Source organism: Tasmannia lanceolata, unplaced genomic scaffold, assembly GCF_043159265.1.
Source record: "Tasmannia lanceolata isolate RefF3 unplaced genomic scaffold, GAP_Taslan_0.1 ptg000005l, whole genome shotgun sequence".
Classification (NCBI taxonomy): Eukaryota; Viridiplantae; Streptophyta; class Magnoliopsida; order Canellales; family Winteraceae; genus Tasmannia; species Tasmannia lanceolata.
Genome location: NW_027518682.1, coordinates 9,201,294 through 9,226,485, shown reverse-complemented (window position 1 = coordinate 9,226,485; position 25,192 = coordinate 9,201,294). Strand labels below are relative to the sequence as shown.

Below are 25,192 nucleotides of genomic sequence, written 5' to 3'. Positions count from 1 at the left end.
GATACTGGTGGGGGTTTTCACCATTGTTGGAGAGGTTCTAATTTCTCATCGTTGTTAGTGAATTTATACTTGTCGGATTGCCCATGAAGTAGGCCAAGTGCCGAACCACGTAAATCTCTTGCGTCTCTTGTTTTCTTTCTTTATTTCACTACATACTTGAATTGTTGCATATACTAGTTTGGGATAATTCCGTCGGTTGCCGGAGGCTATTTGTCATTGTTTGCTTTGAGTGGTCTCCGATAACTAGGTTTCTAGCGGCAGGTTCTTGCCGCAACAATTGGTATCGGGGCATATGTGTTGCCATGTTGGGCTACCCTTGATCCCACTACGGGTGATTGTAGACCATTGATTGAGTACCGCCAAAAATAAGTTCTAAAGGCCATGTTTGGCCACCATGAATTTTTTTTCATGGAATAATTAGACGAGAGTGGGAGAGACCGGATAGAGAATGAATGGGGAACAAACTCTGAAGGGATTTTTGCTTATTAGTCCCTACATGGCAAAATAATTGCTTATTAGTCCCTAAGAAAAGCATATTAGCTGAACAGTCCTACTTTTAGAAAATATTTGCTAAAAGGTCCTTAAAACTCACGACCTTCAATTTTCTCCGTTTAAAATTTTAAAATGACACATTTACCCCCAACCCATTTAATCTGTTTTAGCATTTTTTGATTTCCCTTCCAATTTTTAATATTGACTTTCCATTTGACATTCTCCCTTCTTCTTCTCTTAAGATTAGAAGCCAAACCCTAGTTCTCATTCCCAAAACAAAAGTTCGGAAAGGAAAACAAATCTAAAATTTCTTATTTCTTACACATAAAAAAAAAGATAAGGTAAACCAACCCTGTTCAATTTTTCAGTTAGGGACCTTAGGTGTATGATGTTATCCCTCTAAATTAATTAGACATAATTCCTCAATGAAAAAAATTCCCATAGAAATAATTTTCCATCAGAGATATTTTCTTGCAATCCAACCAAGATATGAATTTCTTAGCAAAGTTATAAACGGAAAATATTCCTGAAATTTCTTACTTTATTTATCTATAAAGAAAAGATAACTCAAACCAACCCTATTTAATTTATTTTAGAGGGATTTTCAATTTATTTAATTTCAAAAATTATTTTTTGTTGATGGTTTTTTGATGAGAATATTGGAAGAGATAATATTGTTTCTTATTTCCTAGTTTTTTTTCAAAAATATTGGAAGGGAAATAAAAAACGCTAAAACTGATTAAAAGGGTTGGGGGTAACTTTGCCATTTTAAAATTTTAAAGAGAAAATTGAAGTTGGTGAGTTTTAGGGACCTTTTAGCAAATATTTTATAAAAGTAGGACTGTTCAACTAATATGTTTTTCTTAGGGACTAATAAGCAATTATTTTGCCATGCAGGGACTAATCAGCAAAAATCCCAACTCTAAATTAAGACAATTTATTGTTTTCTTGTCTTTTAGCCACCTCTCACTCATCTCATAGACATGCGCTCTCAAGCCCTCCTCCCCACGGAATGTGGCCCTGGGCGGACCTCAAAAATTTTATATATGATAAGGGACATACAAGCCGAAGGCACACCTCCTAGCCTCAAAAGCTGAAAGAGAAAACACTAAGTGGGAAGGACTAGCATCCTTCATTCGGTGAATCTAAGCCTAAAAATCACAGGCTCCCCTCACTAAACTTATCGGGCATTTAATCATGGCTAGAGGTTGGTTTTGAGATTCTCCTTGAGTGAGTGTGTTTTTACGCCTTCAATGACTACATCGGTGTTTGGCATGGCAAGCCTGAAAGTGTCTTCTCTCACTTTTTTCGAGAGGGATTGTACTCTTTCCTCGAAAAGGTCCAACCCCTCTAGCAAACTTGCCATAGAAGGGAGCTGAGATGGGGCTCTTCCTGCCGAGGAAAGGCCCATTGGAGATGAGTTTGTGGACTATTAGTGATGCCGACTGGCTCTTTCCATCATCTTTTGGCCCGAATCTCCTAACCTTCTTCAGACTCGCGTCTTCATTTGTTTCTGACTCCGGTCTGGATAGAAACCTGCTTCTAAAAGGACTTCTCTGCCTAACCGACCACATCCTTCATCTCTCGGCGAGCTAGGAGCAGAGGGACCCATTCGGGCAACAGGTGTGATTGGAGCTCTAGAGGTTAGTGGAGAAGTTGGAGGAGGTACTGTGACTTGCTGAGTTGGGCCTAGGACAATTAGTGGGACATGAGGTATAGGTTCAAGGGAGACCTTGCCTGTGAGAATAGCCAGCGAAGGTATCTTCTATAGCTCTGTCATTGAGAACCTCGATTTTAGATTCAAAGGGGTCCCATCATGGATGAGGGGCCTACCAAAAATCAGCTCCATTGGATCACCAATAGGTGTCCATTTGTGGGGCAAAAAATGAACAGAGATACTGTTTGTCCATAAATCTATCCTTTTTTTGCCCCACAAATGTCCCCAAGGTGATTCAATGGAGCTGATTTTTGGTGGACACCCTACCCATAAAAGGGCCCATCAAATGAATGCTTTAGATCTGTATGGTTTTATAAACTATACTATATTATGACTTAAATGTATAGAAATAAAACAAAAAAAAAGGTGGCTTTAGACCCTTGCACGTCACGGATATAATAAAATTTTTAGATTTGGTAAACAACTACGAGTCCTATCCTTCACATCGGAAATCTTAAAATTGAAGGAATCCATGTATTTTTATAAACAATATTATTATGCAATTTAAATGTATTCATTTAAAATAAAAAAAGGATGGCTTTAGGCCATTCATGTTATGAGTATATTATAGGATTGGTTGGCATGGTGGACGACTAGGAGTTCAGCCCCTTGCAGTTGAAATCTATATTTTTTTATGATCTATACCGTATATGATTTAACTGTATGCAAATAAAATAAAAAAAGTAAGGGTGGCTCTATAGTAGTTGATATATATGTTTGTTGGGCCATTCATGAAAATTTAGACCATTATAAAACTTGTAGGTATTTGATGGGGTATTCGGGTGGCATGGGACCAAGACCATGTATGCAAACTCATGGTGCACACGTGAAATTTCATTTTATTTTGACTCCAATAATCAGTAATAATCAGTTTGGGACTCAAAATCAATTCTCTAATCCAAAGTGCGCAGGGTGTTAGGAATTAACAACACAACAAAATAATGATGTGCAAAAGATAAACGAAAATTCACAAACACGTGTGACACACACGGAGAACACATAGATTTACAGGGTTCACCTAGTAGAGTGTGGGCGAAGAGCGATACGCCAACGATTCCACTATTCTGAAGAAGATATTACAAAAACCCTCACAACTCTCTCAGGACGGCTCCTCATGTCACACCCTATATATGACGGTCTGAGATGTGTTACAATAGAGGAAAAAACCCTAATTCATGAAAGTACAAAACTAGCCACAATAAAAAAATACCTCAAAAAATTTGGATTAGACTGAGTTGGGGAAATGTGTATAGTACTTTCCGGCACCAATAACACATGGCTTAAGTAAAAGCTATGAAAAAGTAAAAGATATCCTAAACCTTTGGAGTCCATTTGTACGCACACAATATAGAAGTAGAAAGGAATATAGATTCCTTTACTGTCCTTTTTCTCTTGATTTAAGAGGAAAATCGACCAGTGCAGAAGGGTTTGCATTTGGAAATTTACAATCAAATTGCCATGTGAATAGTGAAGGACAGTGCTAGGCAATGGAATATAAACAATGTTAGGAAATGGAATGTGGCCTTATACTTTGATTTTCCTCCATACTAACCTTTGGGCCGACAGTCATGGATGTGTTTATTTTATGGGTCGCTCATCAATATGTGAAAATTTGAAAGTAATATCAAATAAGACAAACCAATATGGGTCAAAGTGCCAAAATTAATAGGTACACACAGCAGCCCTCTGTTCATTCATTTAATCTAAAATTGCCCACCCATTGTTTTATTTTCCCCGATACGTAATCAGTGGCGTCTGTTTTGAAATTTCACTTACTACTATGATTCATTTACATATTGTTATAGAGATGAGACTTTACTTGAATACTTGTATTATCTCATTTTTCCTGTGGATCTGTTTGTGTAGTCGAGTGCAAGAGATAAGTCATAGAAAGTCCCAATGAAGGGGGTAGACTTGGTCTACAATTTTGGGCAGAAGACTTTAAGTCGTTCAACAAACCTTCTGGAAAGGGATTCTATTGCTAACTTCTTAATGGATATAGCTATGTGGTTCCTAGAGTCCTTTGACCAACTCTGGGATAGTCCATTTGATAGGCCCTCTGGTGAATTGTGTATCTAACCAATATGCTAAAAGCTCAAAACTGGAACTCGTTATGCCTGTCTCATACCAGGTTGGGTCCCACCTAATCCCATACCAAGGTAGGCCCATTCACAGGACCACCCTTCTGTGACTCGAACCCGGGATGTGATGTGTGATGTAGGCCCTTGAAACCTATCCCACACCAGATTGGGTCCCACCTAGTCCCATAACTGTGTGGGCCCTCACTCAGGACCGTGACATGAATGGGTTGACCCAAATCATACAATAAATGGGGATTGACGGGGTGAGGATTTTCTCATCAGGATATCCTGGGCTAAGATTTGTTCTGATCAAGGACCGGATCACGTAAAGAAGGCCCAAAAGTGTGATAGGAAGGAGCCCAAACAGCCCAGGTCTTTTTTAGCATCTTCGGATAAAATTAGGGCGATTATAAATTCGCACCCCCTATCGGAGATAATTCGCACTGCTCTAAAGGAGGGTATACGGCAGACTTGGACGCTTTTTGACGTCAATTCACAATTACAGGTGTGCGAATTATCCTACAGGGGTGCGAATTTATCATTACCTTAACAAAATTATAACATCAAAACAAAGAAGATGGCCTCCCTTTTTCCGCCTACTTAAAAATGAAAAAAGAAAAAGAAAAAGAAAAAGAATAAAAAACCCTTATGTATGAATTTAGGTACATGCATGATGCGTACAACCCGCCCCAAATCAAATGAAAACCCACTCTTCCTGGGAATGGAATTCTACGCCCTTCATGGCCTGCTGGAATTCCGCAGATTCCCAGCTGTTGATCTTTTGAAACCCTAATTACCCTAGACAGGAAAAGAGACAGCGAAAAAAAGGAAAATCCCTTATATTTGAAGCTCCGTTCTTCTTCTTCTCCTCCTCCTTGTTACAGAATGCACAGATCTGGAGCTATAATGGCTTGGAACGTTTTCAAATTCTGTACGGCTCTGCGGGGCCTGGGCTCAATCATGATTCTCTTGGTCCTGGGGGTCGTCGGCGTCACCTACTACGCGGTTGTCATTACCAATTACGGGCCTGCTTTATACGACGGAGGTTTCAATTCCCTCACCGCCTTTTTCGTGTTGCTTATCTTCCATTGCCTGGTGAATTCCCCTCTTTTTTTTCTTTTTTTTTTTTGAATTGTACTAATTTATCTTTTGAATTTTGATTTGTATCGTTCTTTTTTTGGGTTTATGATTGGGAAAGAGCACTGTTATATTCAACGTGTATTGATCTTTGGGTTGTTTGATTGTCCTAGATGTTGAATGGATTGCTCAATTTGCTCTGTTTGGTGTTTTGGCTTAGTAGCACTATTAGGAATTTCAACTCCCAAGTTGTGGAACTAGCATTTGATTCAGTTTTTCATTTCGATCCCTGCAAAAACAGCGAATTTTTTTTTGTGATTGCACTTACTTTTGTTTGAAATTTGTTTGGTGATTGTGTATAACAACCAATTACTCCAAAAGCTTAAGCTGTTAGAGTTGGTGATATTTAATCATTTATACTTCAACACTCCTCCTCATGTGTGGCCCCCTTTTTTTGGGTTGGCCGTTCAAGTGGATTTTTTATATCAAGGAGTTGTTGGGTTTTGAACCCATGACCTGCGGTGAGGCAATTGCTCTGATACCATGTGACACAACCAATTACTCCAAAAACTTAAGCTGTTAGAGTTGGTGTTATTTAATCATTTATACTTCAACAATTGGTTGTATAATTGGAAGTTGGAACAAGCTTCAATTATTGTTTCTTCTATTTTTATATGTAAACAGTGGGAAAATTTTCTGTTTTTGCAGTTGGTGATGCTACTGTGGAGTTACTTTTCTGTAGTTTTAACAGACCCAGGAGGTGTTCCGACAAATTGGAGGCCAGTTGTGGATGAGGAGAGTGGAGACACAGTTCCATTGACGAGCTCAGAGTTTGGTGGCACGGGTTTAGGTTTGCAGCTGTCGACACCACTCCCTGACCCGTCAAACGCAAGAGTACGGTACTGCCGAAAGTGCAACCAGCTGAAACCACCTCGTTGTCATCATTGTTCTGTTTGTGAGTCCACACATATATACACAATTTTCACTTCAGAGCTTTTTGTGCATGTCCATTTTAGAGAAAAAATATAAAAAAAGATAGATTCTTTTCCTGAATATATTGTTCTTGGTCAATTTCAAAAAAAATATTGTTCTTGGTCTTAGGTGGAAGGTGTGTGCTGAAAATGGACCATCATTGCGTTTGGGTTGTCAATTGCGTGGGGGCTTTGAACTACAAGTTTTTCCTCCTTTTCCTGGTATGCTTGTTGCATTACACTAATCATGTAGTTCTGTATTTGATTAGTTGCTCTACTTTGAAGATTGAGTTTTGTGGTTGCAAAATAAAAAGAAATGTGGCATGCATACATTCATTGTTTGTTTCTGTTGGACAACCTGTTTAGAGTGGATAAAATTGGAATCTTGGTTAAGATTTGAGGGAACATGATCCGTTTGGAAACATGGTTTAAGAACTATTTCTTTTTCACCTCCTCATCATTTAAATTGGTGTTTCCTGATCACTTCTGACATGTTTCATTTGCATATCTCTTACGTCTTCGTATGCTCGAGCCCTTGCAAGGGGGTCATGGTTAATATGGTGAGTCAACAAGGACAAGGAAGTAATAATCAATAATCTTACCCATTTTCCTCCTCTCCACGAGCACATCATTTTCACAAGGTTCTATTGATACACGAGGTTCTCTTGTCCCTCTTAGTGCAAGCAATTTGCACACCCATTGGTGAATTTTCAATTTGGTCTTTTTATACATACTTGTATATTATGTATGTATATGTACATAATATATATATGTGTGTGTGTGTGTGTGTGTGTACATATACTTTTGTGTGTGCGCGAGCGGTTGTGCATGCAACGAATTCTGATAAATTAAAAGGAGGCATGAACATATTTGTCGGTCCTAGAAAGAAATTGTAGCATGCTGAGGCAAGTAGGAGAGAGAGGGAGAGTGACTGATGCAAAGCTCCATTGACTAGACCACTGAAACTTAACTCTGATGGATGCTCTCTAGAAACCTAAGCCTACCAGGCAAGTAGGCATAAGCGATATACTCAGGGGTCACTTGTTTGAGGTAGAGATGGTTTATTTGGGGCTATTAGGGATCAATTGTTCAAGTAAAATGGATTTTTTTTCTTCAACTACTTGTAGGCTCTTAATATTATTATTATTTAAATTTTTTTGTAGTTCTCTCTTTCAGTCTTTCAGGGGTGATTGAGTCATTTGATAGGTTACCAAATGTGAAAACTATCCTTAGCATCTTGCTAACCTAATATAGGTGCTTTTAGACTTCTTTTTTTTCTTTTTTATTTTGAAACTCTATTTATTTATGCATTCTTTTCCACCATGTAGTTCAAGAGATGATTATGAACCTATATTTTAATGGGGTTCAGAGATCCTCGGTTGTATTTGGGACTCGGTTTCCACTTTCCCTATGTACAATGATCAAGTTCTACAACGAGCTTAGCTTGTTTAATGAAATCTCTTTATTGATGAAGAAAAAGCCTATATTTCCATGTTTAGGCTTTAGACAACGGTCCGCCAAGGCTCTGTTTGGACGCAGGTAGAGTGCAGGGACGAGTAGAATCCAAGGAGGAGATAGGAATCACAAAGCCTAGGAATTTCCCTGGGTCTGCGCTCTTTGCTCTGTTTGGTTATAAGAATGGGTTAACCGTGATTTTACAAAAATGACATTCGTACCTTGTCCCTTTTTGTAAAATCCTGGTTACATCCTATTTTGTCTTTTTCCAAATTTTCTCAATCGAATAGTTTTTCGGGCTTCTTCCTTCTTTTTCCGGCTTCAACCTTCATTTTTCCAGTGATCCTTCTTCTTCTTTCGCCCAGAAAAAAACAAGAGATTCTTCTTCCTTCGGCTAGTTTTCCAGAGATTCTTCTTCCTTTGGTTTCAGTTTCGGTCACGAAGGAAACAAAAACATTTCGGTTTCGGTTGGAAATTTTGGTAGAAATCCTATAAAATTACGGAAACGTATAGAAACATATGCAAATTATAGAATTTTAAGATAAAATTCTCTGAAATGCTACAATAAACACAAAGACACACTTAGAAACTGTCACATAAGCAAGCAAACCATCCATAATGGTTTAATTAACAGCAAACACCTAGTGACATGTGCTGTCGCACATGTCTGGTAATTTAGTGCATACTACATTTCACATGCGATTCATATAAATATTTGCACATTACATAAACTACAAGTCACATGCAATTTATATAAAATATAATTATATAACATGTACTATTTAGCATACCACTAATGCACTTACGATTATGGTTTCGATCTGTGTTTCAATTTCAGTATCGTTTCGGTGTGGATGAAAACAGAAACATTTTGGTCATTTTGTGCTGGTGTCGTTAGAAATTTATAATCATGGCTAGAAGCACATAAGTAAATCCGCCACTCTATCATGAATTTTGTCTATCATGTGAGCAAATCTCCGGTGGAAAGGATGATTTCTGTCCATCCTCCTGATAACATTAATAGAATTTCCCTCCACTATCAGCCTGCTTATCACACTAGATTCAGAAATCCTTATACCCTGAAAAATAGCACTCGGATCCGCCTCATTAGAATCTGTGATCCTTATAGGTTCCGAGAAAGACCCACCCGGTGTAACCCTTTCGTTCCTAAGAACTCCACCAACTCCAGTAGACCCAGGGTTTCCTAGGCTCGAGCCGCTAAGTTAAGTTTCACCAACCCAAGACCGGGAGGGGACCATTGAGGCAAAGAGACGTCCTTCCTTTTCCCACCGAAACAAATCTCTCTCCTGCTCATGCCAGAGATCAGACTACGAAGTGAACCTGAAGCTAGGGAGGATTTTTACACATAAAATGGTAAGCGAGATAACCTTCATATAGATGTAGATTGATCTTTTGCAAGACTTTGAAACACCCGATCATTCCATTTCTTCTATATAACCTATGTGGCAGCCAGCAACACTAACAGCAACGAGATCCTCCCCTTGCTTAGCCAAGGGGCAAAAGACCAGCTATCCAACAAATTTGAATTCCTCAAGGGAAAGACCCAAGCAATACCGAATCTCTGAAGAATATGACTCCAGGCCTCTCAAGCGAGCCCGCAGTGAAGAAAAATGTGATCCACCATCTCCCCATCCTCCACGCAAAGGGCGCAATGGTGGACGTTGAGCAATTTTCGGTTTCGCAGGTGATTGACCTGAGGATCTTATCTTGGAAGGTAGACGACCCAAACGCGCAGACTCTGGGGAAGTAGGAATGTACCACACTCAAGCCAAATGTGAGGAAGAATAAGATCCCTGATGGACACTAGATCCAAACCCTTTTATCCTTACCGGATCTCTTGATATAGCAGGATTTCAATAGGTCAAACAAGCGAGCCACTCGATCGATCTCTCTATCAACGAAATCCCACCTGAAATTGACTTTTCATGATATATTGTCATCCCTCTACTCCAAGTAGCCCTGAACGTAGGCTTCCTTATTAGAGGCGACCAAAAATAGATCCGGAAACAACTCTGTCCCCTTTGTACACTTTGATCATAATCCCTTCGTTAAGCTTATACTCTTGCCTCAAATTATTCCTCAACACTGTCAATCCACAGTTCTTGAAGCAGTCATCAGAGATCCAATTGCCAGAGCAGGTCTCATATTTACTTTCATTAACCTTGGTTCACAACTGATTTCTCTCCTCCAAACCTCCAAAGCCATTTCCCTAAAACAGTCTTGTTGACCCCTTCCAGCCTCTGAAAGCTTAGACCGCCAGCCTTGATCGGTTTACACACCTCCTCTCAACTGACAAGGTGAACCTTCCTTTTATCCTCTGATCGGGCATCCAAACAGAGACATATGGTAGATGGGAATATTTGCAAGAACTGCCTTGATGAGAGTGATTCTATCCCCCAAAGACACAAGCTTCCACTTCCAATTTGCAAGTCACTTTTTCATACTTGCCACAATCGGGTTCCACACTCTCTTCCCGAGTCTTCCCTCACAAAGAGGAAACCCAAGATATGTCATAGGGAACTGATCTATCTAGTAACCCATTAACCCAGCCAATCTGTCCTCTTATCATCCGTTGTGTGAATCCCCAGCTACATAGATTGACTGAAATTAGATCTTTGCACTGCCACCATTTTATAGCACCAAGGAATAGCTTTTAACTTCAACAATTTACTCGTCCGCCTTACTAAAGATAAGCATGTCTATCATTCTACTAAGGTTTTCTGTTGTGATCAACAAAAGAAATGGCGAGAGAGAGAGTCACCCTGCCTCAGATGTATTTTGTGCTATAATAATTCATAAGCTGCTAATCACTTATATCTTCACCGTAGCCTCCCAAGGATAGTTTGGACTTTGGACAGTGATGCTAATATGCTTTGTGGTGAAATGGGTTTTCCGCATAATTTGGGGAAACTCTCAGCTGGTTGGAGTTTGAATGATAGATAAAGGAAACTCTCAGCTGGTTTTCCACGGAGCAACCCATTAACCCAGCCAATCTACCCTCGTATCATCCGTTGTGTGAATCCCCAGCTACCTAGATTGACCGAAATTAGATCTTTGCCCTGCCACCATTTTATAGCACCAAAGAATAACTTTAAACTTCAATAATTTACTTGTCAGCCTTACTAAAGATAAGCATGTTGTCAGCAAACTGAAGGTGAGAAACAACCAGCTCTTGGTACCCAATTTTAAAACCCTCGATAAGACCAAATCTTCTCTTTTATCTATCATTCTACTAAGGTTCTGTTGTGATCAAGAAAAGAAATGGCGGGAGAGGGTCACCCTCAGATGTATTTTGTGCTATAATAATTCATAAGCTGCTAATCACTTATACCTTCACCGTAGCCTCCCAAGGATAGTTTGAACTTTGGACAGTGATGCTAATATGTTTTGGGGTGAAATGGGTTTTCCGTATAATTTGAGGAAACTCTCAGCTGGTTGGAGTTTGAAAAATCCTGGAAGAAGAGGAAAAATTCTAAGGAGAATGATATCTTATGCTGTTATATGTAATTTATGGAACGAACACAATAACAAAATCTTCAAGGCAAAAACTGAAGGAGTCAAACCATAGTGACCCTAAATGGCCTTTTACTAGAACAGTGACCATCGAAAATGGAAAGATCGCTTGGGATGCATTGATTCCGAAGAAGAAAAAGGTGAGGTGGAATCCTCCTCCACCTAATTCGACTAAGATAAATTTTGATGGAAGTTTGTAAGGTAATAAGAGCCTAGCAGGAATTGGTGGTACACCTAGAAATGACCATGGGGAATTATTAAAGTTTTCTCTGACGCAATTGGTTGCACAGGTTCCAACAAAGCCCAAGTGAAGTCCTTACTAGAAGGATAAAAAATTTGTTCAGATTAGTTTCATCACTTTCAAGGAACCATACAGTTCCTCGTTAACGGAATTAGTTTGGTTGTGGCTGTTTGGTAACAGCTATTTCATGTTTCATTTTCTCTACTTTTGATTTAGTGTTCCAGACTTGTAGAGACTAGCAGCCTTGGGGAAGGACTCATAGTACTTGGTGCCTTCTCTGGCCTTACGAAGCCCTAATTTGATGGGAGCATCAAACTAACCCAAGGTCGGCAGGGTTTAGTGGTTTTTGATGCTGTGTTTTAGTGGAGATACTTTAGACCTTTCAGATTCCTCTCGGTATGTATTGACTACTTTGGAAACTGAGGCCCTTCCTATTGTCTCAAATGTATACAATGTTATACATGCCCAATAAATAAGTGAAGTTTTTACAATTTAAGGTTTTACTTGTTTTAGTTAAAGAGGGCCCATATGTTAGGGTTTTTAAATTTAGGAGTCTTGTAGAAGTTGTGGGCAAGTTTTATATAATGCAAGGCCTCATGGCCATCGACTATTATAAATAAATGAATAAATAAAAAGTTTAGAGCCTTTTGAAGCTCTTCTCCTACTGTGTGGATTCATGGTGCTTCTCAGTGCTGAGTTCTGTTGATAAAGGAAGCATACCCTCTGGGTGGATTCCTAGAGATTAAAGGCGGATTCCTTTGATATCGCTATGTTTCTTCTTTAAGTGGATTCCTAGATGATCAAAAGTGGATTATTTTTGGTAGATTTATCCCTGTAATCTATCTCACACACAGGGAAAGTAGGATTTAAATAAATATTGACTTTTAGAAAATGTAGGTGTTTTCAGAAACGTTTCTGAATTGCAATTCAGTTTATGCACATTTGGCTTGCTTGCATACAGCCATCTGATCTGCCACCATCTTGGTCTTTTGTTCTGCATAAAGTTATATTTCTCTGTGAAACTACCAGTTACTCCAAAAGCTTAAGCTGTTGGAGAAGGAGTTATTTAATCTTTTGTACTTTAACACTCCCCCTCACGTGTGGCCACTCTTTTTTAGGGTTGGCCTACATGTGGCACATGTGGCCCCTCTTTTGGGTTTGGCCATTGCATGTGGATTGTGCTATCAAGGAGGTTTGAACCCAGGCATTTACTTTGATACCTTGTGAAACTACCAGTTACTCCAAAAGATTAAGCTGTTGGAGAAGGCGCTATTTAATCTTTCATACTTTAACATTCTCTATAGGGTTTCTTAATTGATACTTCTTTCTACTATTCTACGTTGTCCTCGTAAGATGCAAGCTATTATGTCACTTTGATGCTTGCATTTGAACGCTGTCTGCCATTCTTTATCTTTTCTTTGCATTTTATGCAATTTCCTCTCTCAAAGAAAAATGAATGATTTGTACAAATAAATATCAAATATCTCCAATTAACATGTTTGCTTTCTCTCTGTGTTGCTCCAACTTTATGCAGTTCTACACATTTCTTGAGACAACTCTTGTTACCTTCTCATTGTTGCCACATTTTATAGCATTCTTTAGTGATGGAGAGATTCCCGGAACACCAGGAACCCTTGCAACCACTTTTCTTGCATTTGGTAAGCAGCCATAGTTTTTGGATAATTTGATACATCCCATATGGTAAAATTCGTTTTCTGACCATTGCTTGCTCTCTCTCTATATATAGTGCTAAACTTAGCATTTGCATTGAGTGTTCTTGGGTTCTTGATCATGCATATTTCATTGGTCGCGGGTAATACCACAACTATTGAGGTCAGTGTTTATGCTTTTTGTTTGTGTCTACTTCATTTATAAATTTTTGAATACTATGTTTATTTATTTATTTTACAAGCAGGCATACGAGAAGAAGACTACCCCTAAATGGCGGTATGACCTTGGTCGAAGAAAGAACTTTGAACAGGTTAGTGCATCCTTCCATCACCATTTTTTCACCAAGTATTCAATTGATTTCTATCTGCCCATTGAACTAGATAATCAACCCAACGTTAGTGCCCAAATTATTGAAGTTTAAACATTTAATGCTGCCCAAGGTTACAACTCCACGCATCTACCTGTGTAGTAAATGAGGCATTTGATACCACCGACAGTTCTTTGCTAGAACTTCTGAGAGTTTGTGTTTAATCTTCTCTCCAAATTTTTCATGAATGGAGAACTTCCAATGAAGAAAAAGAAGAAGAATTACTAACGACGGTTTCTTGTTGTTACGGAGAACAGGTGTTTGGGGCAGATAAGAAGCACTGGTTTATCCCTACATATTCAGAAGAGGATCTGAGAAGGATGCCTGCACTTCAAGGTCTCGAGTATCCATCGAAGCCCGACTTGGATTCTCAAGAGTTCTGATGAGTCCGTCCGGGATTTGTCGTGTAACACTATGATGGATGTAATGTAATTAAGGGCAAGCTGAAGCTAGTGATACTGTTTTTTGTTCAATTTTAATTTTCACGAAAAAAGAGAAAAATGGAACTGATTATTATGGATAGGGTTTCCTCATGCCTTTTATTTTCCAACGGTCTATTTAAAGGCCAAAAAGTGGAGTTGTAGAATCGTCCCGGTGTAACTGAACCTTTCATTTTAGTGGAATCCAAAGCCAATTCTGCTGCCGAATTCGATTCCAGGTACGTATGCTAGGGATTCTGTGTAGGGTAATGTTACCAGCACAACCATATTTTGTTTCTTCTTTAATAGGCTCGTGATAGAGTTTGGTAAATGTAATAACCATTTTTATTTTATTTTTTTTATTTTGACCGGTCAATGTAATAACCTTTTTGGTAAATGTAATAACCTTTTGTCAGCTGACAGACAAATGGGTTGTGAAAATTTCAAACTATGGTTGTGCTGATATCATTTCCCTTTTGTGAACTATGCACTAGATCACAATTTTTCTGAGAATCCAACTTTAAATCCGTCTAGGCAATTATCTACCGTTGATCCAAGTGGCCAAGTCCCTACTGGAACAATCTTCATTTTATAGGGTAGCGATTTGCTAGGGTCCATCGCAGAAGGCACCAGCCACCTTATGAATGGTATTAGTCACGTTTTTTGGGAGCTGATATATCCACCCCTTTTCATTTACAAGGACACCCTTTGACAGGCTTCCAGCGGTATTTTAATCGGAGTTACTTGTCATTATTTTAAATCACCAAAATGCCCTCGTCACATCCTCTCTTGTATCTCAACTCGTGCGTTTTCGTCCCTCAAAACATCCGTAGCAAAGCACAAAACAAGCGTGTAGATAGTTTCCGTACGAGAGATGCTTACTTGGAACCGACGCGTGCCGGTCGTTCCCGAATTCTCCTCATATAGTGCGCCCCTCTCTCTCTCTCTCCATATAAATAAATTGATTCATTGCTGTCTGTTTTTATTTTGTACCAACCGACTCAACGGAAAACGCCTCGGATAGAGCTGCATCTGAAGAGGATTAGGGTTTTCTTTTGGTTTTCCAATTTTCTCTTCCAGGTAACCTCTTCTGATTTCTTGGGGTTTTCTTGGTGATGCCCGTCTTTGCTTTCTTCCCTTACTGATGGTTATGATAATTGTTTATAGATGTAATTTCGTATTTCGTATTCGTGATTGAACTAGTTCGTTTGTTAATCACCGCAGGGTTTTGAGATTGTAGGGCTTTGTGGGAGCAATCAATCACTTTTCTATTCTAGAGTTTCGTTTGAATCTGTTTAATCGGATTTCTATTGGCGAGTTTGTTTGATTTCCGGTACTATTGATAATTATGATGAAGGCTGGGGGCAAAATCCTATTCGGTTTGTGGCTTTTGTGTGATCTGGTTTCATCTTTTTGACGTACACATCAATTTTCTGTTTCCAGTTTTTCGAGTAGAGCGGCTTTATTTCCTAGAAAGAGAACTTACTATATTGAAAGGGAACAATTTGTTTCTTGGCTTCTTTGAGAATAGACTCTGACATATGTTTCCTTTTTGAAGGCTCTGTTTTGATCTGACAAACAACTAAAAGAATTTTCTTGCCGTTGTTTATTTTCAGGAGTTAGAACCAAGAAAATGCAGAGGGGAAGACGAGGTAGAGATGATTTCTTTGATTTTGGCGACCCCGTAGGGCCTTTTTGGGGATTTGGGGGTGACCCCTTTAGTTCTTTTGGAGGATGTCGGGACCACAGAAGCCTAATGTCTAGCTTCTTTGGAAAGGATACATTCGATGATCCTGTGTTCACTCACCCATTTCAAAGCATATTTGGTCCAAGCATGCTTGGCCCTAGCATGTTTGGTTCTAGGGGGAGCTTTTTTGGTGATTCACCAAATGCGGGATTCGTTCAGAATCAAGAATCAAGCTACACGGCCCAACAAATTGAAAGGACCAGTAATTCAAGAGCTATAGTCCGATGATAAAGAAGGAAACGGAGAAAAGGAGAAAAGTGATAATCCAATGAAGTATTCTAGTTCAAGCAAAGAACCATTTCTTCGTGACCCGGATGAGGAAGACAAGCAAAGAACCATTTGTTGAGGACCTGGATTAGGAAGCTGAAGGTAAATTGTTTTTTATCTGGTTGCTGCAAGGCTAATGTATTAAGGTCATTTTACACACTGCTATTGGGACAGGTGTAAGTTAAGGCCTGAGACTGCGCCCGGTTCTCTTCCTTGGTCCAACGGGACGAACTCCTTCACTCGCACTCAGGTCTCTTTTGGTCGAACACGACTCTTGCATGGAGCAGCGACCGGTTCTCTTCCTTGGTCCAACGGGACTAACTCCTTCACTCGCGCCCAGTTCTCTTTTGGTACTCCGGCCTGGGGCTGCGCCCGATTATCTTCCTTGGTCGAACACGACTAACTCCTTCACTCGCACCCATGTCTCTTTTGGTCGAACTCGTCTCCGGCCTGAGGCTGCGCCCGGTTATCTTCCTTGGCCGTACACAACTAACTCCTTTACTCGCACCCAGGTCTCTTTTGGTCGAACACGACTCCGGCCTGGGGCCACGCCAGGTTCTCTTCCTTGGTCGAACACGACTAACTCCTTCACTCGCGCCCAGGTCTCTTTTGGTCGAACATGACTCCGGCCTGGGGCCGTGCCCGCTTCTCTTCCTTGGTCGAACACGACTAACTCCTTCACTCGCGCCCATGTCTCTTTTTAGGGGTGGCCAACCGGTTCGGTTCTCGGTCCTAGGTAACTTTTTAGTTCGGTTCTTGGTTCCCGGTTCTGTGAGCTGTAAGACCGAACCGAACCGGACCACATAGTAGGACCGAACCGAACCGGACCGAACATAATCGGTTCGGTCTGGTCCGGTTCTCCGGTTCTATCCGATTAACTATCTTATTTTAAAAATGGGACAGCCTGTCTGCAAAATGCCTTGTTCGATGGTCCCTAGCAAATCCCTTTAAATGGTGCCTTTTTTCTTTTTTTTGCGGTTTGTACAATCCATTTCTTCTTTTTGGTGCAAGATCACAAAACCCATTAGAGATTACTTCAAAAAAAGGATTTTTTTAACCTGTAAACGGGATTTCACATGAGCCAAGGTGAGATCTTTTACATCCATGAGCTCAAGCACTGACTTGGGTGTAGCCCCAAAAATCACCAAAAAGAACAAGAAACTAAACCCATTAAAATTATTTTCTTCATAGTGAAAATGATAATCTAACAAGAAATCAAGTGTAAAAAGAAGAAGAGAGAGAACAAAAAAGCCTACTCTCATGTCCACCCAATAGCTCGACGGCATGAACAAATCGGGCCGGAGCAATGCTGGGACGATCGGAGAAGGAGGGAAGCCAACAAACCATAGAAAAGCTTTTTGGGTTTTTATCTTTTTGAGAGGAGAAGTGGAAGAGGCGAAAACAGAAAACCCTAGAAAATAGAGTGCGTCAGTGCGTAATGTGCGTTATGGGTTTTTGAAATTTTCATTCGTGAATTCTTAAGTCTTAACTGATAAGTTATGTTGGGCCCACCATAAAGGCATAAACAATTAAAGAAGAGTTCGGTTCTTCGGTTCCAGAACCGAACCAAATACAATTTACCTGTACCCGAACCGAAAATGTTCGGTTCTTCATAAGTGGAACCGACCCAAACCCAAATTTTTTTCTAAGCAATTCGGTTCGAGGTTTTTATTCGGTTCTGGGTCGGTTCTTCGAGTCTGGTTAGGTTTTAGCCACCCCTATCTCTTTTGGTCAAACTCGACTCCGGCCTGGGACCGTGCCCGGTTATCTTCCTTGGTCGAACACGACTAACTCCTTCACTCGCTCCCAGGTCTCTTTTGGTCGAACTCGACTCCGGCCTGGCGCCTTGCCTGGTTCTTTTCCTTGGTCGAACACGACTAACTCCTTCACTCGCGCCAGGTCTCTTTTAGTTGAACACGACTCCGGCCTGGGGCCGCGTCCAGTTCTCTTCCTTGGTCCAACGGGACTAACTCCTTCACTCTCGTCCATGTCTCTTTTGGTTGAACACGACTCCGGCATGGGGCCGCTTCCGGTTCTCTTTGCTTGGTCCAACGGGACTAACTCCTTCCCTCGTGCCCAGGTCTCTTTTGGTCGAACTCAACTCTGGCCTGGGGCCGCACCCGGTTCTCTTCCTTGGTTGAACACGACTAACTCCTTCACTCGCGCCCAGGTCTCTTTTGGTCGAACTTGGCCGCACCCGGTTCTCTTTCTTGGTCCAACGGGACTAACTCCTTCACTCTTGCCCAGGTCTCTTTTGGTCGAACACGACTCCGGCCTTGGACTGCTTCCGGTTCTCTTGCTTGGTCCAACGGGACTAACTCCTTCACTCGCGCCTAGGTCTCTTTTGGTCGAACTCGACTCCGGCCTGGGGCCGCGCCCGGTTCTCTTCCTTGGTCGAACACGACTAACTCCTTCACTCGCGCACAGGTCTCTTTTGGTCGAACACGACTCCGTTTGGGGCCGCGCCCGGTTCTCTTCCTTGGTCGAACACGACTAACTCCTTTACTCAAGCCCATGTCTCTCTTGGTCGAACATGACTCTGACCTAGGGCCGCGTCCGGTTCTCTTCCTTAGTCGAAAACTACTAACTCCTTCACTTGCGCCCAGGTATCTTTTGGTCGAACACGACTCCGGCCTGGGGCCGCGCCCTGGTTCTCTTCCTTGGTCGAACACGACTAACTCCTTTACTCAAGCCCAGGTCTCTCTTGGTCGAACATGACTCTGACCTAGGGCCGCGTCCGGTTCTCTTCCTTAGTCGAAAACTACTAACTCCTTCACTTGCGCCCAGGTATCTTTTGGTCGAACACGACTCAGGCCTGGGGCCGCGCCCCGGTTCTCTTCCTTGGTCGAACACGACTAACTCCTTCACTCGCGCCCAGCTCTCTTTTAGTCGAACTCGACTCGACTCAGGCTTGGGGCCGCTCCCGGTTCTCTTCCTTGGTCGAACACGACTAACTCCTTCACTTGCGCCCAAGTATTTTTTGGTCGAACACGACTCCCGCCTGGGGCCGCGCCCGCTTCTCTTCCTTGGTAGGACACGACTAACTCCTTCACTTGCGCCTAGGTCTTTTTTGGTCGAGCTCGACTCCGGCGTAGGGCCTCGCCCGATTCTCTTCCTTTGTCGAACACGACTAACTCCTTCACTCGCGCCCACGTCTCTTTTGGTCGAACTCGAATCCGTCTGGGGCCGCGTCCGATTCTCTTCCTTGGTCGAACACGACTAACTCCTTCACTCTCGCTCAGGTCTCTTTTGGTCGAACACGACTCCGGCCTGAGGCCGCGCCCGGTTCTCTTCCTTGGTCGAACATGACTAACTCCTTCACTCGCGCCCAGGTCTCTTTTGGTCGAACACGACTCCGGCCTGGGGCTGCGCCCGGTTCTCTTCCTTGGTCGTACACAACTAACTCCTTCACTCGCGCCCAGGTCTCTTTTGGTCGAACTCAACTCCGGGCTGGGGCCGCGCCTAGTTCTCTTCCTTAGTCAAACATTACTAACTCCTTCACTCGCGCCCAAGTCTCTTTTGGTCTAACACAACTCCGGCCTGGGGCCATGCCCAGTTCTCTGCCTTGGTCCAACGGGACTAACTCCTTCACTCGCGCCCAGGTAGAGGTCGAACACGACTCCACCCCCTTGCCCGGTTCTCTTTCTCTGTCCAATGGGACTAACTCCTTCACTCCCGCTTAGGTCTTTTTCGGTCGAACACGTTGTTGATTAATTTTTATGAGTAAGACGAGAAAATATTTGTAATGGGTAAAAATTCTTAAAATTATTAAAAATCAGTCAAAATTCAGAAAAATGCAGAAAATTCGAGAGAGAAAAGACTTGTCAGAATCTTCATAACGAGTAAAGATTTAAAGTGGAAATGAAACTAAATGATTCTAAAATTCTTTCAATCCTAAAAAAAGCCACAAGTCCAAAACCTCTTAGGAGCCATTGATCTTTAGGTCTAACCATTGATCTTTATATCTAAGCCTTTATTCTCTAGATCTAATCATTGATCTCTAGATCTAACCTTAGATCCTTCGGATCTATCTCTTGATTCCTTAGATCTATAGGTATCCTTAGATCGATAGGGAACCCTTGGCATTAGAGTCTTAGGTAATAGGGAGTCCTAGAAGTTAGGAATCACACAAGCCTCAGTCTAGGTCAGTTGTCCCCAACGTTAAATAAACCCTAGAATTAGATCTCACTAGATAGCCCATCTTCCCCCATAAGACAAGCCTTGTCGAATTTAGGAGTAGGGCCGACATACATTAGTCTAGGGTATACTTGCATTAGCATAGGACATGTAGGAATATCATCCTAGATTGAGTCCTAAAAATCACTACCAACTTGAATCTAATTCAATCATCCTTCCATAAGCTTTAATCACCAGTCAAGTCCACTTCAGTTGATCGAGTCTAGATCAATGGTCCTAGGCACATTAGGCATATGTAGCTTAGACTAGCGCCACCGAACTACGTCGATCTTGATTCCAAAGAGGCTTGGGTACGTAGGTAGCTTGGATGGCTCTCCAAGTTCAGATCGACCCTATACACACACCAGTGGGGTTTTAGGTTTATTTCTATAGTTCATTTTCCCGTCATTTTAAATCTTAATTCAAATAATGTATTCATTCCAAAAAATCATCTAGGTTTCTCTAAACTTAGATCATTAGATTGCTTGTTACATAGATCTTATGAAAATTGAATTAAATAAATCAAAGTATTCATATGATGCTTTTAGGAACGACATTGAGATTAGATTATTTAGGTTGCATGTCCCGTAGTTCACACATTAGAGAGTATAAACAAGCCTTTTAAACAAATTTTGGTGGGTTAATATTTGAAATCGAAGACTGATTTACCAGGCGAGGATAGTGCCTAACACCTTCTATTCTCGTAACCAAGTAACGGATCTAGACTTTAGTGATCGCAGACTATGCAATGTCAATTACGGGTCCTAGGTCCCTTACCTAGGTGGCGACTCTGGTCATCCTTTTTATGTGAAATTTGGGTTACTTTGGTAATCCTAAGTTCACAGAAATAGTAACTCATCGGTAATCAATAAACAAGAAAAGAGTAACTCTCAAAGCAAAAACGCGCGCCACTCGCGTGGGTCGTGAAGGGATGCCCTCCAGGATTGGATCCCACAGACTGGCGACTCTTCTGGGGATCACCTAGCTTCATTACGATTTCAAAGAATTACTCACCCAAATTTCTGGTTAAGAGAGCTCATTAAAACTCTCCTTTATATTTTCATTGCTTTAGATAGGTTAGTTTGTAGGTTATGTACTGCTTATCACATTACACTACAGACTAAACTCAAGCCAACAAATACCCGAAGGCATCGTAGATTGCGGTCACTATTCGCACACATAGGACTCACTTGCATCCATATTGCATATCGCTTGCACACACTTACCTATTTGTCCCAGGGTGCGTATTTGGCATTGTTGGATGCGTCGTGGTAGGCTTAGTTGCACTTTGTTGAAGAAGCATCACACTCTTAGCCTAGTACCTTTATGGTGCGTAAATGGATCCGTTGATTCTCTTTTGGTCGAACACGACTCCGGACTGGGGTCGCTCCCGGTTCTCTTCCTTCATCCAACAAGACTAAGTCATTCACTCGCGCCCAGGTCACTTTTGGTCGAACACGACTCTGGCCTGGGGCCACGCCCGGTTCTCTTCCTTGGTCCCACGGGTCTAACTCCTTCACTCGCGCCCAGGTCTCTTTTGGTCGAACATGAATCCGGCCTGAGGCCGCGCCTGGTTTCTTCCTTGGTCCAACATGACTAGCTCCTTCACTCGTGCGCACGTCTCTTCTCTTTTGGTCGAACACGACTCTGGCCTGGGGTCGTGCCCCGTTCTCTTCCTTGGTCCAACGGGACTAGCTCCTTCACTCACGCCCAGGTCCCTTTTGGTCGAACACAACTCCGGCAATATTTTTGACGTTATTTTCCACAATGAAATATTATAATTGTAATTTTATTTTTCAGAGAGGAAGAATAGGCACTTGCAATATAGGAGTGATTATAATAGGGCAGATAGAGCTCAGCCACAGGCTCGTACTTTCAGCTTTCAGTGCTCAACAGTGACATATGGTGGTGCCAATGGAGCGTACTACACTTCATCTACAAGTAGGAGGACGCGTGGTGACGGAGTATGTAAATCGGTATTGCAAGCTTGATTTGTAACAGTTTGTTTGGGTTCTTATTTTTATCTCATCTCGTTTTGGAATAGGTGATGGTGGAAGAGACCAAACAGGCTGATACGACTGCTGGGAGAGCTACTCACAGGCTCTCTAGAGGAATTCGTGATAAGGTGTTTAGCTTGGCCTTCTTTTGTTTCTTATTTTCCTTTCCCGTTGTTACATTTGTTAGGGAGGACAGACGTGAAGGGTATGAGATTAAAATATGGACTAGATGAAGGGTTTTAGGTGATCTTGTTGGATTTAATGCCTTCTTTTGTTTCTCATTTTCCTTTCCCATTGTTAAATTTGTTAGGGAGGAGAGATGTGAAGGGTATATTTTTGTCATTGGAGCGTTTTGATTTTTCTGGTTGTGATAGTGATAGTACGAATGAAAAATGCAAGGTCATTCCGTTACAAGGAAGCTTAACTCAGATGGAAAGGTCAATACTATGCAGATGTTGCACAATCTGAATAAAGGTAAAGTTATGCCATTGATTGTGTACCTTAGTGGTTGTTTAGGTTTTTTCGTAGCTGAGGATGATCAACAAAACTGATATGTAGTGGGTTTCAGATGATCTTGCTGGTTTTGAAGAAGCTTGGAAGGGGAAAGCACGAAAGCACCTTCCTGGTTCGAACCAGGGATTCGACATGCTTGGCAATGTGGGTAGGTTCTACTTCAGAGCTCAAACGGGTGGTGTAATGACACTGAACCAGAAGGTTTAGTGTCTTATCCCCACAATCGTTGGACACAACCTTACTATTTAAATTCTTTTGAAAATTATATCAGAATTTTATCAATAAACACATTCCCATTGCTATTAGTCTCTTAATGGTTCTTTTTATTGCTGATGTTTGTGTCTGTGATGATGTAGGAGGTAGCAGCAACGGGCAGATCAGGCAGGCGTCAAGATCGGCACTTTCCTTCAATGGAGTTGCCGTGGAGCCAGGAGAGGGTGAGATCACATGGCGATGCTAAACACAATCGGTAGAGGCTAAGTGAACACTGATAACATATGGTTGTGAATATAAACTCAGTTTACTTAGTTACAAGGTGTTAAGTAGGAGTTTCCTAGTCTACCTTCTCTGGTTCTATCTTTGCCTTTTCCCTTTCCTTCCTAGCATTTGTTTAGATTTAATATCTTTTAAAAACAAAACTGTAGAGCTCATAAATTTGAGCAGGTTTCTGTTGAAGTGGATGCATTATTAGTGGAATGGGGCCATAAATTCATATGTACACCTGAATCACACGTGAATGGAACAAGTTGTTTTGTTCATCTTCTTCGGTTAACCTAATGAATATATTTAGTGTTCATCATCTTCTCTTTAGAAGAATTTGCTTCTTTTCTATTTGGCAGGTGAGTTTTATTTTATAATTTTTTTCAAACAAAAAAAAGAAATGAGATTTTATGGGTAATTTGAATATGTGTGTCTATGGCTTTTTGGTGTTTTAGGGAGGAAACAGTTCTCAGATTCTTTTTATTAGATCTAATTAGCAAGCGTTAGCTGTGAATGAGGGTTGCTTGGCCTATTTAAGATGAAGCTCTAAACAAATTATTCAGATAATTATATGGGAATTTTTGAATGACAGCTCTGATTTTTTTTATTAGATCTACTTGTCACGGGTATTTTGATCTTTTTACAAGATAATTTTCATCTTTTCACATATATGGACATGGACATTTTTGTTTTTTTATAAGTAAAAAAAAACTACTCTTATTTTGGTCACAAATTTATGGCATGACCTGATTTGCAAAATCCCCACTGATGTGATGACTCTGTTTGCGAATTGACAAAGGGTGATGATAAATTCGCACCCCTTGTAGGATAATTCGCACCACTTGTAAGGTTAATTCGTTAAAGTCTGCCACAATTCATGTTAACAGGGGTGGCGAATTATCCTACAGGAGATGCGAAATTTATCATTGCCCATTGTCAAAACTTTCTTTTTGCAAATTTTGCGAATTGACAAAGGGTGATGATAAATTCGCACCCCCTGTAGGATAATTCGCACCACTTGTAAGGTTAATTCGTTAAAGTCTGCCACAATTCATGCTAACAAGGGTTTGTGAATTATCCTACAGGAGATGCGAATTTATCATTGCCCATTGTCAAAACTTTCTTTTTGCAAATAAAACCAAGTAGAAGACTTCTTTTGCAAACGATCCCTTATCAAAATGACAAAAGAACACTTAAGAGCCACTTCAACTGGTAGAATTGAATTATGAAGTACCAGGTATGCGGTATTGTTTGATTCCGTAGATCGCCTCATGAAAATAGCATATACACAGGTGGGCCGAGTAGGATCAACAAAGCATGAGGTATACCTCTTCTTGTAAATGGTCATGTGATGTAGGACTAGGAAGAGAAATAGAAGAAAGGGATGGCTCATCGTGGGAGTTGGTAATATCTGTCATGACATCTTCCTCCCCTTCATGATCATGCAAAAAGGCATTGCTAATATCTGGTTGGAGAAATAGCCAACGATTTGAGCAAGCTAATGCAATGATGAATTGAAAACCGATATTGAAAGGGCAAGGGACAAAATTCGATGCCATGTTGCTGATGAAAACCTTTGGTGAGCAAGCGAATTTTATTCTGCCCATACTAGAGCCCAAATGTTTTTTTTTAAAGACATTAATATCGACTTGCATAGGGGCTCATCAGCTTTCATTCTTTGATGTAGGGGCCCTCGATTGAAAGGAGGGGCAATCATTCTAATTTTCTAGGAGATTCAATCATTCTTTGTTAAATTTAGATTTAAGACCCAAGTTCAGAGAGCTGGACCCGTGAATATTATGTAAGGGGTAAGGAATAGGCATACGATTTCAGATTGGATTCATTCTTTGGTTGCAGAATTGGAAGGTGTTGATACCAACATTGCCCGACAAAAGTTGATCTCTACTTCCAAATCTCTACACCATAACTAATATATCTAATCCATCATATCCCCATACCATATTAAGTGATGAATCTACACTAAGAT

General features: G+C 41.0%; 2 protein-coding genes across 6 annotated transcripts; both read left to right on the top strand.

The window, feature by feature from the left end:
• The first annotated feature begins 4,891 nt into the window (after nucleotides 1–4,891).
• On the top strand, nucleotides 4,892–14,253 carry LOC143877388 (putative protein S-acyltransferase 14). The gene is made up of 7 exons (XM_077379401.1): nucleotides 4,892–5,385; nucleotides 6,076–6,322; nucleotides 6,469–6,560; nucleotides 13,103–13,226; nucleotides 13,316–13,401; nucleotides 13,484–13,549; nucleotides 13,864–14,253. The coding sequence occupies exons 1-7, from the start codon at nucleotides 5,176–5,178 to the stop codon at nucleotides 13,987–13,989; spliced, it is 951 nt and encodes a 316-aa protein (XP_077235516.1). The 5' UTR covers nucleotides 4,892–5,175; the 3' UTR covers nucleotides 13,990–14,253.
• Nucleotides 14,254–14,974: 721 nt separating this feature from the next.
• On the top strand, nucleotides 14,975–23,521 carry LOC143877386 (uncharacterized). Of its 5 annotated transcripts, none has more exons than XM_077379400.1 (7): nucleotides 14,975–15,105; nucleotides 15,642–16,141; nucleotides 22,016–22,179; nucleotides 22,260–22,340; nucleotides 22,612–22,686; nucleotides 22,781–22,869; nucleotides 23,082–23,521. In XM_077379400.1, exons 5-7 carry the CDS (start codon nucleotides 22,659–22,661, stop codon nucleotides 23,196–23,198), a joined length of 234 nt encoding a protein of 77 aa, XP_077235515.1. In that variant the 5' UTR covers nucleotides 14,975–15,105; nucleotides 15,642–16,141; nucleotides 22,016–22,179; nucleotides 22,260–22,340; nucleotides 22,612–22,658; the 3' UTR covers nucleotides 23,199–23,521. The 5 variants fall into 5 exon arrangements, with proteins under 5 accessions (XP_077235515.1, XP_077235513.1, XP_077235511.1 ...); XM_077379398.1 differs by having other exon boundaries at nucleotides 22,587–22,686; XM_077379396.1 differs by having other exon boundaries at nucleotides 22,523–22,686.
• The last annotated feature ends 1,671 nt before the right edge of the window (nucleotides 23,522–25,192 follow it).